The sequence below is a fragment of the Musa acuminata genome, chromosome BXJ3-11 (genome assembly GCF_036884655.1).
Source record: "Musa acuminata AAA Group cultivar baxijiao chromosome BXJ3-11, Cavendish_Baxijiao_AAA, whole genome shotgun sequence".
Lineage (NCBI taxonomy): Eukaryota > Viridiplantae > Streptophyta > Magnoliopsida > Zingiberales > Musaceae > Musa > Musa acuminata.
This window is the reverse complement of record NC_088359.1, coordinates 7,294,690-7,312,481: the sequence shown is the minus strand read 5'-3', so window position 1 is coordinate 7,312,481 and position 17,792 is coordinate 7,294,690. Positions and strand designations below refer to the sequence as shown.

Here is a 17,792-nt window from a genome sequence, read left to right as displayed (position 1 = left end):
ACGAGATGTCCGGCCGGATATGATATCAGTGACACACAGTTTAACATCGGCCCCCTATGAAACATACCTTAGCCTGAATCACTATGCAAGTTTGATATCCTTCCATGGCGATGTCTCGAATGTAACATCCCACACAACAATTAGAATCCCAAGCGGATGTTGGGATTCATTCGTTTAGCAATGCAGTCGAGTTGCTGTAACATATCCAGTCATAATATATACTATTTTCGAACACACAGCTCACTAAATATTATTCCAATATAATTCTTGAAAAAAAAAAATTACATATGGTTGTGAATCTAATAGAAGATTAGGAGGAAAAAGAGAAAAAATAAAAAACCCAGAATCTTTCACATCATATGTGCTATATTCTCAAAATTGGAATCATCCGAATCTTGATAGCTAAGGTTCCAATCTTGGTTTGGCCATTCCTCGATCTGACAAGGTGGATGAGAATGAACACAGATTCTTGAAGTTAACAGCCGAAGCTCAGAGATCTTTTCCGAGATTTATGTGGATGGGCCCCATAAGTTGGGTCGTGTGGCCACGTATCTCTGAAGTATTTGCCTTCACGGATTGGGCCTCACGGGCTGATCCATAGAATATGGATACATGAAATTTAGAGGATGCAAACATCTTATGTTTGACTCATAAGAGAAAAATACTTGCGCTGAAACATATAATAACGTCAACTATTGTCTTTGGTATGTATATGGTTGAGTATAAAATAAGATAAAAACCCACTTGATTGTATGCTTTAATTATCATTTTCTATACATTTCTCTGATTGTGGAACACTGCATAATCTTATGCCTAAGAAAAAAGACAAGCTGATATGTTAGAAGAACTACATATTAGCAAATTATGAATGCATAATTTTATGAATCACTAATTTGAGTGAATAACAAATTGCTACCTCAGGAATTTTTTTTTTTTTTACAAGGCTCAATGTATTGAGATGATTACAAAAATAAATTTATCCAAAATAATTATATTTAAGTTTTACACTTTAGCTAAACCTTTTAATTTGTCAATGTTCATGATTTATTACATACAAATAATAAAATAAATAATTTTCACGTATTGTCACGTATAGAAATGATACTAAAAAGGGATAAAAGATAATTTCGATCGTCCAAAGATATTAATTTCACAAAAGGGTAACTTCTATGAAAGCTTCGTCATCCTCCCTCCGATTTCGTCATCGTTTTTAGTTTCACTATCCTCTCGAACGGCTTACCCAACGGCGGTGTTAGTGGTGATCCTCATTTCCTCCATTGTCTCGTTTCTTTTGTTTCGCTATTCTCTTGGATAGCTTATCCTAATATGACGTCGGTGACGATCCTCATCTCTTGCACCATTTTATTTCTTCCTATACCATCCAACACTTTTAGTTTCAAGGATCAAAAAAATTTTATCCTTTTTTTAGCATTATTTTTGTATGTGTAATATTTTTCAGAATCGATGATACTAGGAGAAATTGGGTTAAATATTTTGATATCAATGTGATCTTTTAAAGTATACTAATCAAAATGCTCAACATTGTTAATTAGAGGATGTAACAGTAATTTCCACTCTCATGCCTGAAGCTTTTGGCCCTCAAAAGAATTAGATCTCATTCCGTCTCATAAGATACAGAAATCAGTAACGAATCAAAGCAAAACTCTCATTCCTTTCGGCTGATGTCTTCCTTCCTCTCATAATCCAAGTGAAGACTAACCATTCCACCTCCTACATCAGTAGAGACCACTTCTTCTTTCTCCTACTGCAGCACTCCTCTTGGAGCTCTCCTGGAAGCTGAGAGATCGTGAGAGAGCTGCAGGGTTGACATGCAGCAGCAATGGTGCCTCCATTCCATGATCCTTGACGTCCACCTTGCGCTGGAAGGCCTTGAGAACCGAGCTCCTCGCAGCTTCCTCAGGATCATCCATCCTCGAGCGCTTGCGTATGGTGGGAGAACTGCTTTCTGGAGAAGACGACTCTACAGGGGACAGCCATGGGGTGTTCCAAGCTCCAGGCGGAACGGTGCAACTCCATTGAGCTACAGCGGGGTAGAACGGAACTGGAAAGCTCGCCGTCCCCTCCGACTCCTTACTGGATTGCTCATCGCCATTGTTTCCGGCGGCGTCGGAGCCAAAACGGAGCACGACGTGCCGATCGTGAGAGGTGTTCCTGTTCTTGCGTCGGCCGGCTCCGACGGGGACGTTCCGCATGGCGCCGCCGGCGGTCCAGTACCTTTGGCAGTTTCTGCAGAAGTGCCGCGGCTGGTTGACGTTGTAGTTGTTGTAGTAGCAGAACTTGGTGTCGGAGCTTCTGCACCGAGGACAAGGAAGGATCTTCTCCGGCTTCCTCGCCGCCTTCTCCTTCCAACCCCCTGCATCACTTGGTCGTTCTTCGGGCGTCGAGTTCCTCATCGATTCGTGCTCGTTAGTTTCCTGCGAGTCCGATGATTCAGGAGCATTCTCTTCCTCTCGAAAATCCTGAAATTGGAAGGAGACGCAATGATCATGTCTGTTCTCGAGAGAGAGACGAACGCATACCCATATAAGTAGCCGATTCAACGAGAAGACCTTCGATTGCAGTGCCGTCTCCTCATCTCCGCCGCACTGCAGAGTGATGATCTTGCCGAAGAGCTTGATTGCGGCGTCCCCGAGCTCGGACATCTCCCTCTGCCCTGTTCGAATGCTCTGCTTACTCTCGTCGTCTTCGGCCACCTCCTCCTCCTCTCTCTGCGACTTCCTTCCTAACCTACCTCTGGGTTTAACGGAGGAACAAGGGGAGGAGCTCCACGTAGGTATGGCAATGGGGATTCCGAGCCATGACTTACCTTTATGGCCATGGGAGGCCAGCATTCGATCCTCTGCTCGTGGCACCAAATGCATCAGATGAGTTTGGTGTTGTGTTTAGAGCATTAATTATGTGAGCCATGGCCAAATAAATGGAAAGGGCAAAAGAAAAGTATGCAGGCTCTCTCTCTCTCTCTCTCTCTCTCTCTCTCTCACACACCTTTTGTTCCCTTCAATACCATTCATTCATCACCTTTTTCTGCTCTCTTTCTCTCTCTAGCTTGACTACATTTTTACCTTTTCTTTTTCCTGATATTTTCATTTGCCCAATTTAATCAAACAGCTAAGACTTCCTTTTCTTAAAAGGACTGCTAATTTATTTTGGTCCATGAAGCAATTTCAAACTTTCTGGTTTCTTTCATGAAGCTTTCATATATTTGATTTCTTGATAGTGGACAAATTTATGTGAAGTTAATGTTTTGTGTTCATTGCACCTCAACATTTTGTTGTATATTTGTGCTTGTGTACCCTGATTTGATGGATATCATGTGTCACAATTAGGGAGCACTCTCTTTATTCTTTTGAGTTTTTTTTTGGTTTTTTTTTTGGGGAAAAGCAGTTCTTTTACTTCAAAAAGTGAGATATATTTTTGGGGTTAATATAGGTTTTTTTTTATATATAGTTTCATGAAGTCAAAGCTGGGAGAATAAAAAAATATAAGTATAGAAAGACTTTTATATGATTTTTTTTAAAATAATTATTCTATAAATATCTTATGTATCTTTGGATCTTTATTAGGAATAAACGTAAAAAATACATTGAGTGCTCCTGGAGTTTATCTAGAAAAAGTAAGGAAAATAAATAATTCATCTGTATAATCATTTTAAGGATATGTATATATATATATATATATGAAATATTTACAATCATAAATTTTAATGTAAAATGTATATGGGATGATTTTTTGAAAAAAAAATTTGGGTTTTTTGAAAAGATGGCTAATTTCGAATTTAACTAAACTTTGTAATGTCGATGTTAATATTTCTTCTCATGTTTGAAGGCATCCTTATACTTATGAAAGTGAAACATTTAGTTTTATTTTTTTTTCACATTGTTGACTCTACTGACAAAAGATGTCGCACATATTGTCACGTATAGAAATGATGCTAAAAAAGGATAAAAAGATAATTTCGATCCTTACTGTCCACATATATTAATTTTACAAAAGGGTAACTTTTGAAGTTAAAGCTTCGTCATCCTCCCTCCGGTTTCGTCCTTGCCTTTAGCTTCACTATCCTCTCGAATAGCTTACCCAACAACGATGTTAGTAGTGATCCTCATGTGCGGAAGAATATGAAAAGGAGGAAAATATATATATAAATATAGAAAGGCTTTTATGTGAAAGAAAGAAAATTTGTAATTTAGTTCTACAACTACTATATGTACCTCTAGAGGAAGGATATATTAAAAAAAAGTACTTTTTGTGTATTTTTTTAAAGTTTATCCAAAGAGAGGAAAGAAATTCTTTTGATTTATCTAAGAAGATGCATAAGAGGTTTGTTCTTGAGTCTGTCTAATTTACTTTAAGAATACTTATAGTTTATTCTCATATAGTAAAAACATTTAAATTTTTATGGACATAATATAAATACTATGGATTTGTATTTTATTGTTGAGTCTCTACATTCTTTTAGCATCATGATCTCTTTCCCAACATATACTAATATTTAAAGAAAGATTCAAGTTATGTTGGAGCCTTCCTTCTTGACTCATGGATATATGTCTGGTAGTTTAGCTGGGCAGCCCCATGCATTGCACTTGAGTCTCTCTTTCTTTTCCTTTCTCTAAAGTCTAATTTCTCATCCCAAAAAGAAAAAATTGTAAGCATCTTAGTGTCTTTATGTTTTTTATTTTAGTGGTCTCGATTTCATAATGGACAAGTATGGGAGAGAGAGAGAGAGAGAGAGAGAGAGAGAGAGAGAGAGTTTTGGTAAGCCATTGGTTGGAATCTGATCTGATTGAATGCTCTTTAAGATGAGACAAATTGCTCAACCTCTGATCAGATGGTGGCACACAATGCCAACATTTCCACATGAAGGTGTTGAATACAGAGAGGATTAATGAAAAGAAATCTCAGGGAGAGACAAGATCACTTGACCATGAGAAAGACAGCTATGTTTCTCTGAGTCTCAGAACATGAGGAAAAGGAAGAACACATGGATCATGTCTCTTCCTTGTTCAAGCTTCTCTCGAGCAAACAGCTTTGTGTGCGCGCCCATGTGAAACAAGGATTCCTGTCTTGGCTTGTCTACATAGATAGAGAGAGAGAGAGAAAGAGAGAGAGAGAGAGAGAGAGACAGAGACCAGCACAAAGCCATCAGCTGCTGGTGTGTGGTATTCTCCGACCTTAAGCAGGTGTAGACCAATGGCATGAGATGTGTGCCTCCACCAAACTCCATCGGACTTTAGTGTCATACAACAAATCCATTGCACCAGTTGGCAATGAAAGTGGCATACAACAAAGTGGAAATTCTTTCTCTCTCTCGCTCTCTCTCTCTCTCTCTTTCTCTCTCTGATCATTTTCTTCTGCTGTGTTCTTTTCTGCCTTGCCTATATATATATATATATATATATATATATATATATATATATATATTGTAGGACAAGTATATTCCTAACCTTCTTTTTACCTCCTTCAAATGTGTTTTGGATTGAAACCTCTCTCCCTTGTAATTATATAGAATGATAATGCTGAAGGTAACTTTGAGATATAAAAAAAGATTGGGCTTCCACTCTATTATTTAGTGAGAGAAATATCTTCTCCTATAGTGCAACTGAGGAAGAATATGGATTATAGTTATGTAAATTGGCTTAGTGATGATATCAATGGCTATCGAATCCAATAACCACTTCAAGTTTCTAATATTGGGAAGTATCATATATGAGATCATACTTAATATTATTTTGATTGAAGAGTGGGAGACTGACATAGAAAGAAGTCAACTGTGACTGTTCTCCTAAAAGAAGGTTTTCAAGTTCATCATTATATAACTTATCCCGCATTTAATAATATCTTACAACTCAAAAGGTTCATACAGTGATGATCGGTGTAAATGTGAAGCCCAAAAAAGTCTCGACTCTCCAACTATGAAACTCCGATAAAAGACACATTTAGTATCATATTGATCGAAGAATCGAAAAGCTAAGGCCTAATAAAAAGACAATAAAAGTATACTGTATCGTACATGCTGGTTCAGTAGACGACCAAAACAGATACTAAACTGAGATTGAAAACCTTGGATTGAACTACAAGAGATCTTACGATCTATCATTTATTGGACACCAGGTAGTAGTACATACGGTAGTATGTTTCTACATGAGTTCTTCGTATGAACAAAAATGGTGCTTTCTGCACACCGACGACTCGTCTTTCCACCCGACAATGGCCGACTCATTTAAACCTTGTTCCTCCAAAGTGGATGGTCACGACCACTAAAAACCTTGTGCATTGTTGCAACTCCTGATGTAAACATCTCTCGGAATGCTACCACCACAAAGGAGATGATATGTTTCTTTTCTCCTTACAGAATAAGCCATCGAGATGAGTGCTTGCAAAAATTAGTATTCCAACAAAAAATGGCGGAATTCAGAGAAGTTGGAGCTCCCTTTGAATTCAACATGTACGATGACGAAAGACGATGCAGTAAAGTGATCTGCATCTTATGGCATCACCTGATTTCTCTCTAATCCGTTATGGGAACGAGATTTCCTCCCTCTACTCCATCACAATAGATCTTCTTTTGGCTTTGGATTCATCATATTGCTGCGTGCTGTTATAGAGATGTCACCCTAAACATCAGTGACCACATCACTCTCGTGTCACGCTGCACTTAAAAACCGGTGCATCCCCTCTTCCCGCAACCTTGACTTGCTTGCATCCCATGTCCACTTCCTCGCCGTATTGGCTTTACAGATCAGCATGTCAATCCAAAACTGCATTGCATCTCTAAAGGTGGAACACAGCTTTCTTTTTTCTGACTTTGCCAAGTTGAAGGATAAGTAATCTGTCACAAAGCAGCAAAATCCCTGACGGCAAGTCCACCTATGGCCGCCGCACAATAAAAGGATCCCCTGGTGGCTCTGCTACTGGAGCGGCAGCAATGGTGGATACGAAGGGGATGACGAGCCTTCGTCTGCTGTTGATCTCCTTGGCCTTGGCTCACCTTATCGCTGCATCTCATGCAGTTCCATCGACAAGTGATCATCTTCTGCTAATCCCCACTCCTGTCGTGAGACATCAACCTCATCCTTCTTCTTCTTCTTCTTCTTCATGATTTGTTCTTCTGTGTCCTCCAGGGGATGGAAGAATGCTGAGAGGATGCAGGAGCGTTGGTGATGCGGTTCAGGTAAGTGAACCTTCAAGGCCTATATATATTCTAGCATTCGGATAATTTTGATGAGCAGATTTGTTGTTGCTGCATATCATGAATTCGATGAAAACCATCAACCAACAAGAATAAGAGCTGAAGATGCGAACATGGCAGGAAGAATTGTCAAAGACAACATACTCTCGACTGGTTTAGGGTTGAATGAAAAAGGTATTCTCTGAACTAAACCTATCATCTTCTCGACTGATGCAGGTTATCAACGAGGATGAAGAGGCCAAAATCCAGAGGATGGACATCGAGATCAATGACTATCCAGGATCAGGTGCTAATGACCGCCACACTCCAAAGCCACCAGAATAGATCGGCGATGTCGATGATCATATTCACAAGTCGAATCTTCTTGGCTTCTTTTGACATTTGCCATTAGATGGATTCTTGCAATTGCCATATATTATACTGAATGAATAAATTTGGATACTTCAATTTTGTTGCTTCTTTTTTTTTGGGAGAAAATTGTTTCCTAATTCCTATACACAGACACAGAGAGAGAGAGAGAGAGAGAGAGAGAGAGAGAGAGAGACTGAGCTTTAAGAAACCCTTCTCGGACACTTGAAAGCATGTAAGGGAGACAATGAATTAAATGGATTGAATTTGTTGCAACATATGGATGAAGTTGCAATGTTTGTAGAAAACTTTTAATTTTCTCTTATATCATTCTAATGTCAGAAAACTTCCATCAATACCTTTTAAATCATAAACCATCCTCCATATTATTAATATACTTGTGGCAGTCAGATCGACGAGAAAATGATGCTACTTATAATGGCCGACAGGCTTATTTCAAACAAATTACGATGACAACTTGAACAATTAATACGGTAAGAGAGAAAAAAAAAGGGAAAAAAGAAAAACAAACTGTAGCCATACAGTTACAAAAGGAAACATATGGTTAAAGCACGAACTTCAATGGCATACCTTGCGACAGTGACCGAGAATAGACATGCGTAAAACAGGACATTTTCCACGGCACAAAGCCATTCTTGAAGACAATTGCGTGAATTATGTTCAAGATTATCAAACCGGTTTCGGTAGCCGATGGCTATAACACCAAAAAATAATTAAAAAAATCAAATACCGACCCGCACTGATCTATATGGTCTGGTACGCGGACTTGGTTGAACCTGTGAATACCGGTTGGTATGTACTGGTCCTACTGGTACTTGAAAACTTATCTTATTCATTCCATCCTGGTAGTCTGACGTACCATCGACCATGCTCATACATAAATCAGAATTCGGATGACCAGTGTTGGCGATAAAAGAAGTCTGCTTTAGTCGCTTGGATTGTGCCAAAAAGTCCGAAGATTTCGAGACCTCCTGAGATTTTATAACTTCATCAACGTTTTCCTCAAAATCGGCAGAATTTTTTCTCTTTGACCCCGGGTGCAAATTCAATCCTGCAAAACAATGCATCAATCATGGGAACATGAGTCACAATAAGGGGTTCTGTTACTGCTACCGTTGACATTATGACACACAGACACACAATACAAAATCTTGCAGTTCTACATAAAGTTTGAGCTTATTACCACTAAACGTGTTGGATATGCTGGGTTGTGCTTCTAGATTGCCACAATAACATATATCCTGTGAGCTGCAATCATTGGATTGATTGATGCTGCATCATGGCATAAAAATTTTAACGAATCAGATAATCTACACACAGACAAGCGACAGCAGATTATTATTAGGATAAGTAAAGAAATTTAAAAAGGGAGGAATAACTGAGTTGCACAGTCCAAGAATCATGATGAAATTATCAGTGCTAACTCAAATGTAGTAAACTCAAATGAAAAAACATACTGCATGCATATCAGAACAAAACCAACAAACTAAGCCAAACATGGTTGGCCAGTAATTATACTCATTCTTCACTAGTAAGCGTCGGAATGGTTTTCTTATCATTGTGTACCTCTTCTATTTCATTTCTTTGCATGCAGAGTCCCATATCACTTAAACACAGTATCCATATTTCTATGTGCTGATGTTTTGGAATTTCTGCACAGTTTTCCTGCAAATTGATTATTTAACAGACACCTATATCCAGAGTCATCCACATATGCGTAAGAATATTACAAGAAGTCATGTTAAGCTTCCCTAAAAGATTTGCCAATGCTAGATAAAACCAGCGCAGAGCTTCAGCAATGTAAACTGCAGCCTCACTCATTACTAGCCCGACTGCTAAAAATAACTTCTCGATCGTATTAAAAATTTAAAACCACAAAAGAGTAATTAGATAAGCATCTACAACCAGCACCACTTGATTAAAATTTCAGTTCTACAGTCATCCCCTTCCACACAGTTACCACCTCTTGATTAAAGCAGCAATCAAGAAGACACATTTATACATTCAAATGAAAACTTATGGAACATCTTTATTTCTTTAACAGATAATTAGCTCATTGATTATAACACTACTCTTGTTGAAATCAAGAAAGTCAAAGATATTTAATGGAATTTTGTGAAATTATTTTATTTTATAATATACGGTTCAAATAATAATTCCCACCAAGACATAATCAAATAGCCAGGAACTTGTTAGTCCACCATAGCAGGGTTGCTCTTTCCTTGGCTCTCAAGATATTCATGATAAAGAATCCATCAGTTACAACATCTGATGTCAGGTACATGATTCTTTATACATTTAGACTCAGGTACATTATGTTTTGTTAATTAATGAATTCTACAAAATGCAGGATAACTAGTCAACCTAAAAGCCACAAATAATTTTTTATTGTTTCTGATAAAGTCATCATGGTTCATTATCTGTTTCTACTCGCACCACTGCCCTAAAATACTTTCAGCTAATTTAATGCAAGTAAACAATTTATATAGTAATCCCTGAAATTATTTATATTTGTGCATACACAATTTCAAAGTCAGCATTTGCATCTCTTCCGAAAAAAAATAATATCATATTTACATGTATAATCCTCTATACAATCTCCACATATGGTTTTCACTAATCTGAGTTATATCCTTGTTTTTATTTAACATAAAAATTTAAACCTCATGGTTGGCATGGAACGTAAGATTTGAAGGAACATGTCACAACTTATTGTCAAACTTTCTCTATTTCTTAATACAAAATGTTTCATGGCTATACTTCCCCGGTTAGTGATAAAAATCTAATGTTTGGAGAAGTTAACTAAAAGGGGATTCCTTAATATACATAAACCATTTTGAATGGGCAATGGCGTGACTATCTAGACTACAAGGGAATATATGCATATGCCTAATTCACAAGGTACATATACAAAAATGCCCTCAAGTGGTTTGTACTCTTCCTTATTGTCCTCTTATTCAGATGATGTATCATTGGATACGACTGGGTCACCTTTTGCCACTAATAAATGGCAAAGAAGTCCTCCGAAAACCATGTTTTACAAGATTGACCGATCCTAAAACAGATCCAGGATAAGTTGGGTCGTATCTGACACTGAGAGCATCAATTTTTAATGAAATCTCCCAAACTCATAACAGTCAAGACCAACCATAACACAGAACATTAATTCTTATTAGAGATTGATGAGGTCCATCACCAGCATTACTAGTGTGATTACTCTAACCTGTGAAAAATTGTCATCTCTGGAGTGGGCCCTGCACAATTTCCCTCTTGGGTTCAAACCACAAAGTACACCACTTGGAGAAGAGTGACATTTGAATCACTATGAGGCCATAGCTTTTTGACTTTCCAGCCCCACGTTAGGGTGTTAGTGCCTCTTTGGACCCTTTGGTGGGTGACATCTAATAATGTCCACCACATGTCATCACTGGTGTGGGAGTAAGTCTGCACTAGAGTGTGCCCCATATGATTTTATTCTTTCGGGTGGATCTCAAAAGGCGACTCCAGTTAGAGGATTAAGTTTTGGCAATATATGAGGCCTTGGCTCTCTAGCTTTCGAACTAACTTGGGACCGAATTGACCTCATCAGATTCCAATTAGCCAAACTAGTTTTGGCTAAGTCACCAAATGTTCAAGTCAGTCCCTGACAATATCAACATCCGTAACTTTCTCAGCCTAAAAAGAAGCACACACTCCAATTGTCATCCAAATAACTTAGTCCAATTGCAATCCCATGGCTCATCATGAATGTGGTCCTAATCTTCTGAAACTTGCTAAAGAGAGATTTTCAAAATTAAAAAAAAGAAAGAGAGGACAAGCTGGTAAGTCCTCTCCAGCAATGGACCTAGTGATTGTTGATGCCTTGAAGCCACTTACCACCAAACCCAATGGTTGACCTATATCTACTTCTTGTGGTTTCCATTCTAAGCCAAGAAGAAACAGATCTCCTCCAATAATTATGTTCTTCCCCAAAGCTACCATTGTTCTAGGGTTCATCTAAAGTGTTTGTTTTTTGGTTTACTTTTGATATTTTCCACTGTTCTGGACATTGGTGTCAGCTATATAACTCTAGTGAGTGTATGTTAAATGTTTTTCACAACTGCACATCAAGCCTGGAAAAGGAGAGAATTTTGTTAGGTAGCTAATAACCAACACAATTTTTGCCAGTCTGTAACAACATGGATATCTAGATAACAATATTGGCTTAATGATAGAAAATGATTCATATAGTCAACAGAAAATAGCTGGAAAATTATGGTTTCTTGTCACTGTAATGCCATTGCTTGAGTAGATTAATGACCAAATTTCCAAAGCTTGTTAGATAAAACCTAAATATGAAGAGAAAAGATAACAATATCAATATTTGGGTTAACAAGCTCTTATTTGAGTCAAAGAACTGCAATTCTTGTTCATATGCCAGGTATGAGAGCTTAGAGTGTCCATTATAATCCATCTCACAGTTCCATATCCATGTAACGTCAGACTTGGGTAGCAACATGACAGTAGATAATATGCAAAAAAAGACAGCTTAAATGGAAATATACTATTAAATAGTAGCATGTACCATTAAATAAGCATAATACCAATAATCCAGACAGCTGAAATTGAAATACAAAACGAAGTTCCAATCATATGATGTAAGCCTAATAATATACCAACATGTAAAAGATGAAATCATTTATAGTACATAATATGCATAAAAGACAAACCTGTACATGTGCTCAACAAAATCATCAATAAGAACAGGCCAAGCACCTAAAAGAATAAAAAAATGAATTATCCCTGCTTAATTATTTCAAATTGCACGTGGGAAACAGAGTTTAAACAGCATTGTTGCCATAATTATACCAAGATAAGATGATACTAATATACACTTACCTCTTGGATCATAGCCTTGAAGATCTTCATTCACGCATCGGCTAAAAGCCAGGAGTTGTTGCCAAGTATCCTCAGATATATTATGCCTCTGGTGTTTCTGAGCTCAATAATCAAAATGAAAAAGGAAAAGTCAAGGACTTAAATGCAATGACTACCAACAAGTTCTCTCATAAATAAGAGTGTGTTTAGACTCTTCCAGACAAAAAACCACTTCCACTTTGCTTACTTTAAGATAGCACTTTATTCCCATATTTAAAATTCCATCATTTAGCTCAGAGTTCAAGTTCAATATACTTTACAAACAAACCTTTGTATTGTATATTTGCTACTAGAGGAATGTATAACATGGTAAAATCTGAGCTTATGTATCCAGTTTTATCTTTTCCTTGTATTGTTCTTCATGTATGCACACAAAGTTTAAATGTCATTTACCAATGAATCAATTTATGTCCTCATAAGTTCAGTTGAAATAAAATTATAAGTTTTAGTTTTGAATTCTCAATAACTCTAGATTTTCCTGGTTCCATTGTTTCCTACAAGAAAATCAATTCTTCAACTGACAATCATATAAACCAACTCAAGCCCCTTTTTCTGCATGCATTTATGCACTCCAAGAACGTATAATTGAACTAGAGATCCTTTGCCTTGCTGATTTACAATAACTAGTCCTCAATTAGTTACCACCTCAAGGTCAATGCAATAAAGATGCTTCTAGATGGCATAGTAACCAAATCCAGCACTTTTTCACAAAGCATCTAGGAATTATAAATACCACCAGATTGCACTTCAACTGAAGTATTGGTAAAGGTTTATCTTCATGATTGTCCTACATAGTTTTTGAGCAACACCACCAAATGTCCTAAGGATGGACATGCCAATATGTAATTCATAACTGCATTCACTTAGCAGAACATGAAAACAAATTACAATTCAAAAGTGAGAAAAAGAATGATAATGAATATTCAGAAATGAAACAGCATATTGAACACTGATGTCTTGGAGACCAACTAAAGAAAGGCCAAAAGACGATATTGAAGGTCTATGCAACTTTTATGTAGTGATCATGTGTGATATTTTCATACCTCAACAAAATTACACCATCGGTCCAGCATACGGAACCTTCCATTCAAAACCAACCTCCATGCTGTTATGGCCCTATTCACAGCTGAAAATATGTGGAAAGAAAGAGTCAGATAATGTACAACATGGCAAAGAACACCAAGTTACAAATATAGCTACTCAAAATAGTTCACAGAAATGATCTTACTGATATTCTTCTGGCTGTTTTCACGACAAATGAAGAAGACAAAATCATAAAAGCAACTGAACTTAAGAGAATCGGCCTACAAAATCATTACAAGCAATAAAAAATTAAAATGGCAAACAGAAATGCGATATACAAAGGATATCACTTATAAATCCACACTCACAGACAAGTCAAGGCATGTCATGAGCTTGTAGATGTCACTGAATATTGTCTCCCTAAATCAAAAACCAGAAATTTATTAGAAAGAAAGTGAAGCATAAATAAAATAACTAATGCTACTGCAGAACAGATTTGCATTGCACCAAAATGGTCACTTCTAGAATATTCTCTTTTAAGTACAAGAACGATGGGTATCCACTTCTACCAGCACTGTTAGGATTAAATATCTCTACTGTACTACACAGTCAATGGCGGTGAACCACAGTGCCAACACCAAATTAATGGGTTACATTGATCTTGATATGGATAACTATGAGAAATTCAGAAGATACATTACAGAAGTTTTGAAATGCTTAATCAAAGAATTTTAAAATTGTCTATTGCTTGCGATAACCAGAGAATCAAACGAGACTTTTATAAACAGATCTTTTAATCTTGTTGTGGATAAGTGATTGGACCTCTAAGACATGCAAATATGAGAAAACCGAAGCTTGTCCAACCAAGGTATTACTAACAGGTTAGAAAACTTAATAAAACGAGAAAAAAATACAAGATGCCATGTAGGATGAAGGTATTCTTATATGGTATGGAATGATAAAAACGCAGTAGGCCCCACAATGATGAATCCAAACCCTGGGATACACAGGTTTTGAGTACCAATATGTCATTCAATTCTGTGAAAAAGGTGTCAAATAAAGCTTTTACCAAATGGCATGTGTCAGCTTCAAATCCCTGCAAAGATGATTATTGATTCAAATCGAGTCTACGAGGTAATCATGAATTCCTTCAACCCATGGTTTTTATGTGATCAGATGGGTACCTGGTGTTGGTGACTCCTATTTATGGAGTGGATTTGAGTGCTAAGTACTTGGCATTGATAGATGGCATGTCCAGAAATATTACAATTGCATTTGATGTTAAAAAACTAATGCATACATGGGAATGAGACATGCATACTCCATTGATCTTAAAAAGAAGTGCAACAAACAGAGTAGCTTCAAGTCTTCAATTTGATTCAGAAAATCTTAAGCATCCCAAAGAAACAAACCTTGTTTGCCCCCGATACTCCATTGATCTTAAAAGCATAGCTAACAGCTCCTTTGAGCTTGAAAGTTCATTATTCGACACAATATCTACATAAGAATGTCATACAGTCCATATTAGTGAAAAAACAATTTTTTTATTCAGAAAATTGCACTAAAAAAATTATGACCAGAAATACTCAAGAATCAAAATTTTTTTTTCTTGCTTTACGTTCAAAATTGCAGGTTTTCGAATTAAAATCACTATGGAATAAGCATACTCGAATAGTATTGACATATTCGAATCTTCCAAGATAGTAAGTACACTTAAAAAGAAAAAAAAAATCTTCCATCAGTGAACAAGAGTAGTAATAGACGCCAACTAACATAAGGAGAAACGATCAGAAGCTGATTGCTTCATATCACGATTTACAGCACAGCCACCCCTCTTCTTTCCAAGTATTTCACAAAGAAAGATATCCGAGTCGGGGCCAGAATGCTTCCTATAAGACAAAATTTTCCAGGTAATACACGGGATTCATATACAAATCAACACGAAAGCACTCGATTCTGCGTCCACAGGTCATCTTGCCCCCACAAGACTCCAAAAGATGAACCACGTTCCCGCATCGGGGAGCGAGCGATTTTTTTCCCAAATTACAACACCAAACAACGGTCCATAAACCAAATCTGTCAAGAAGGATCCCACTCACCGCAGTATCTCGCGAAGACCTCGAAGATGTCAAACCGATGCGGAGCGGAGGATTCCATGGATCCGAACAACAAGGGTTACGCGAAGTGTTGTCTTGACAGCACAAACCCAGGATCCAGTTCGTCGAATCGAGACGCAAGAGGTCCGAAACCGTCGATCTCCTCTCCGATCGCGTCGATCGGCTCGGAGAGGAGGGTTAGCGTCAGCCTGCGCTCCTCAGTACCAAGATAATATGATAGACTCTGCTGCGGGTCCCAAATTGCGGATCCCATCCAAGAAGAACATGGAGGCAGAAGGCACAGATTATATGTATGGTAAGCAAAGCTACGCGTGTAGAATACATACCAAGTATAATGTAGATATTTTTATACGGGCAAAATTGCACATATACATACTCATTAATTTATCCCTCTTATTATATTTAAATATAATGTCATATAAGAAAGAGATAAGAAAATTACACATATATATATATATCATTGTGGCTGATCATTAATATAATAATATTTAAAATTCTAATTTACATTAATATGATTTCAAATATATTATTATATATTGTATATTTTTCGCATCAAATTCGGTCATTGATTTGTTGCGTCAAAATTGATACGATCTGATCTATGTTACCATCTTCGAGATTAAAGATTCGAACTCGATAATTGTGTTGTAACATATTGAATTAGAGAGAAACCTAAAGGAGAGTCACTTAATATGATAAGAGACTTCAACTGTATGAATTTAATTTAAGGGTAACATTCTTCCAATCAAGTTTGATTCAGATGATATTTATCATTTTGATTTAGTGCTGATGTGACAAATGTCGAGCTGGAGAACAATCACAGTATCAATATTATATTAATATTAAAATAGTAAATAGGAATCTAAATAATATAAGTTTTGCTATCAATAACCATAGTATTTATCAACTAAACTAATTGACATCTTTTAAACCATATAAAAAAAATTGTAATTAACTCAGGAGATTAAATGTGATATTTTGTATGATGATTATTCTTTAAAAAAATTAACCACGATGATTATGGAGATTATTTTGAGAAAACAGTAAAATTCTTTCATTAGGTTACTACGCTCCCTAGCAATATCTTGATGTTCATTATTTTTTTGGGTTCAAAATGGCGGTAAAATAAGCAAACAGCAAACCTTGCATTCACTGGTTCATGATCAACAACACATCTCAATCTACTTGTTAGAGTTCAACGGTGATAAGGTCAACGCAACTTTGTTGGTCAAGATCAACATAGACAATTATGAAAACATGACTTTGCAGTATCTCTAATGCTTTTTCTTCTTGACAAATCTCATCGTGTTTCTATCGCATCCTGAATTTTTTTTTTTCATCAGATTATCTTTACATCGATATATCAAAAGTCAAATAAATAAATATTTATTTTATTAATATATAAATTATAAATACTTATTATAATTTATTTATTTATAAAAAATATAAGTCAAAATTAGTCCCTTTATTGAAAAACTCAGCTCAAAATAAATCCAAACCATAGAAGAAAGTCTACTTTATACTAGAATCCCAACTAATACTATTGGAAGGTTACTCTAAAAATCAAAAAATAAATTAAATTTTTTTAACAATGCTAAATAGGAATTTTTAGAATAAATATATGATTAAATATCCGAATGAGCACTCTCCCGATAATGGATGAAGAGTCTTTACCTTCTAGGATTAGTTTGTATTCTCTTGAATATATGGAGATAAACTCATATTATGCTCTCAATAACGAATGATACTGTATCTCTCACATGTCAAAGTAAGAATATATTCCTCCCATAATGGATGAAGGAATTGTTCAACCATGTATATTATTATTTCATACTGATAATGTTTATATTTATATTGATATGAAATAATACATTCAAACATCCTTTTCAAATATTATTAATGTTAAATAATATCACTTAGTCCTCGGCTAACTTTAATCTTAATTTAATCGATTTAATTGAACTTGATTTAACTAGAACATAACTGAATCAGCTCTAATTTTCATTTAACCCGTTTTAAATTATCTTAGACTAATATAATTTGGATTAGATTGGATTCAATCTAGATTAAACAAATTTAAATAAATTAAACTGATTTGGAATCATCTTCAATCGATCTAAACTGACTAATTTAATTTGGTTCAATTATTGTTTAGG

General features: G+C 36.3%; 2 protein-coding genes and 1 long non-coding RNA gene across 3 annotated transcripts; 1 reads left to right on the top strand and 2 right to left on the bottom strand.

The window, feature by feature from the left end:
• Positions 1-1,641: 1,641 nt before the first annotated feature.
• Positions 1,642-2,910, bottom strand: LOC135652248 (cyclic dof factor 1-like). Its single transcript, XM_065173068.1, has 2 exons — positions 2,571-2,910; positions 1,642-2,480 (listed from the first exon to the last, which is right to left on the bottom strand). Exons 1-2 carry the CDS (start codon positions 2,880-2,882, stop codon positions 1,737-1,739), a joined length of 1,056 nt encoding a protein of 351 aa, XP_065029140.1. The 5' UTR covers positions 2,883-2,910; the 3' UTR covers positions 1,642-1,736.
• Positions 2,911-6,833: 3,923 nt separating this feature from the next.
• Positions 6,834-7,657, top strand: LOC135653412 (uncharacterized). The gene is made up of 3 exons (XR_010502410.1): positions 6,834-7,043; positions 7,143-7,192; positions 7,427-7,657. It is a non-coding gene; the product is annotated as an uncharacterized LOC135653412 (long non-coding RNA).
• Positions 7,658-8,118: 461 nt separating this feature from the next.
• LOC103970965 (defective in cullin neddylation protein AAR3) lies at positions 8,119-15,871 on the bottom strand. Its single transcript, XM_065175370.1, has 9 exons — positions 15,619-15,871; positions 14,932-15,016; positions 13,888-13,939; positions 13,725-13,800; positions 13,540-13,622; positions 12,458-12,554; positions 12,289-12,334; positions 8,763-8,851; positions 8,119-8,630 (listed from the first exon to the last, which is right to left on the bottom strand). The coding sequence occupies exons 1-9, from the start codon at positions 15,674-15,676 to the stop codon at positions 8,302-8,304; spliced, it is 915 nt and encodes a 304-aa protein (XP_065031442.1). The 5' UTR covers positions 15,677-15,871; the 3' UTR covers positions 8,119-8,301.
• Positions 15,872-17,792: the final 1,921 nt, after the last annotated feature.

Coding starts and splice junctions, on each gene's coding strand:
- LOC103970965 (XM_065175370.1), bottom strand. CDS start 15,676: ATGGAATCCTCCGCTCCGCATCGGTTTGACATCTTCGAGGTCTTCGCG. Junction 15,017..15,618: donor GGTCTTCGCGAGATACTGCG/GTGAGTGGGATC, acceptor ATTCTTATGTAG/ATATTGTGTCGAATAATGAA. Junction 12,555..13,539: donor GATGGTGTAATTTTGTTGAG/GTATGAAAATAT, acceptor TATTGAGCTCAG/AAACACCAGAGGCATAATAT.
- LOC135652248 (XM_065173068.1), bottom strand. CDS start 2,882: ATGCATTTGGTGCCACGAGCAGAGGATCGAATGCTGGCCTCCCATGGC. Junction 2,481..2,570: donor AGACGGCACTGCAATCGAAG/GTCTTCTCGTTG, acceptor TTCCAATTTCAG/GATTTTCGAGAGGAAGAGAA.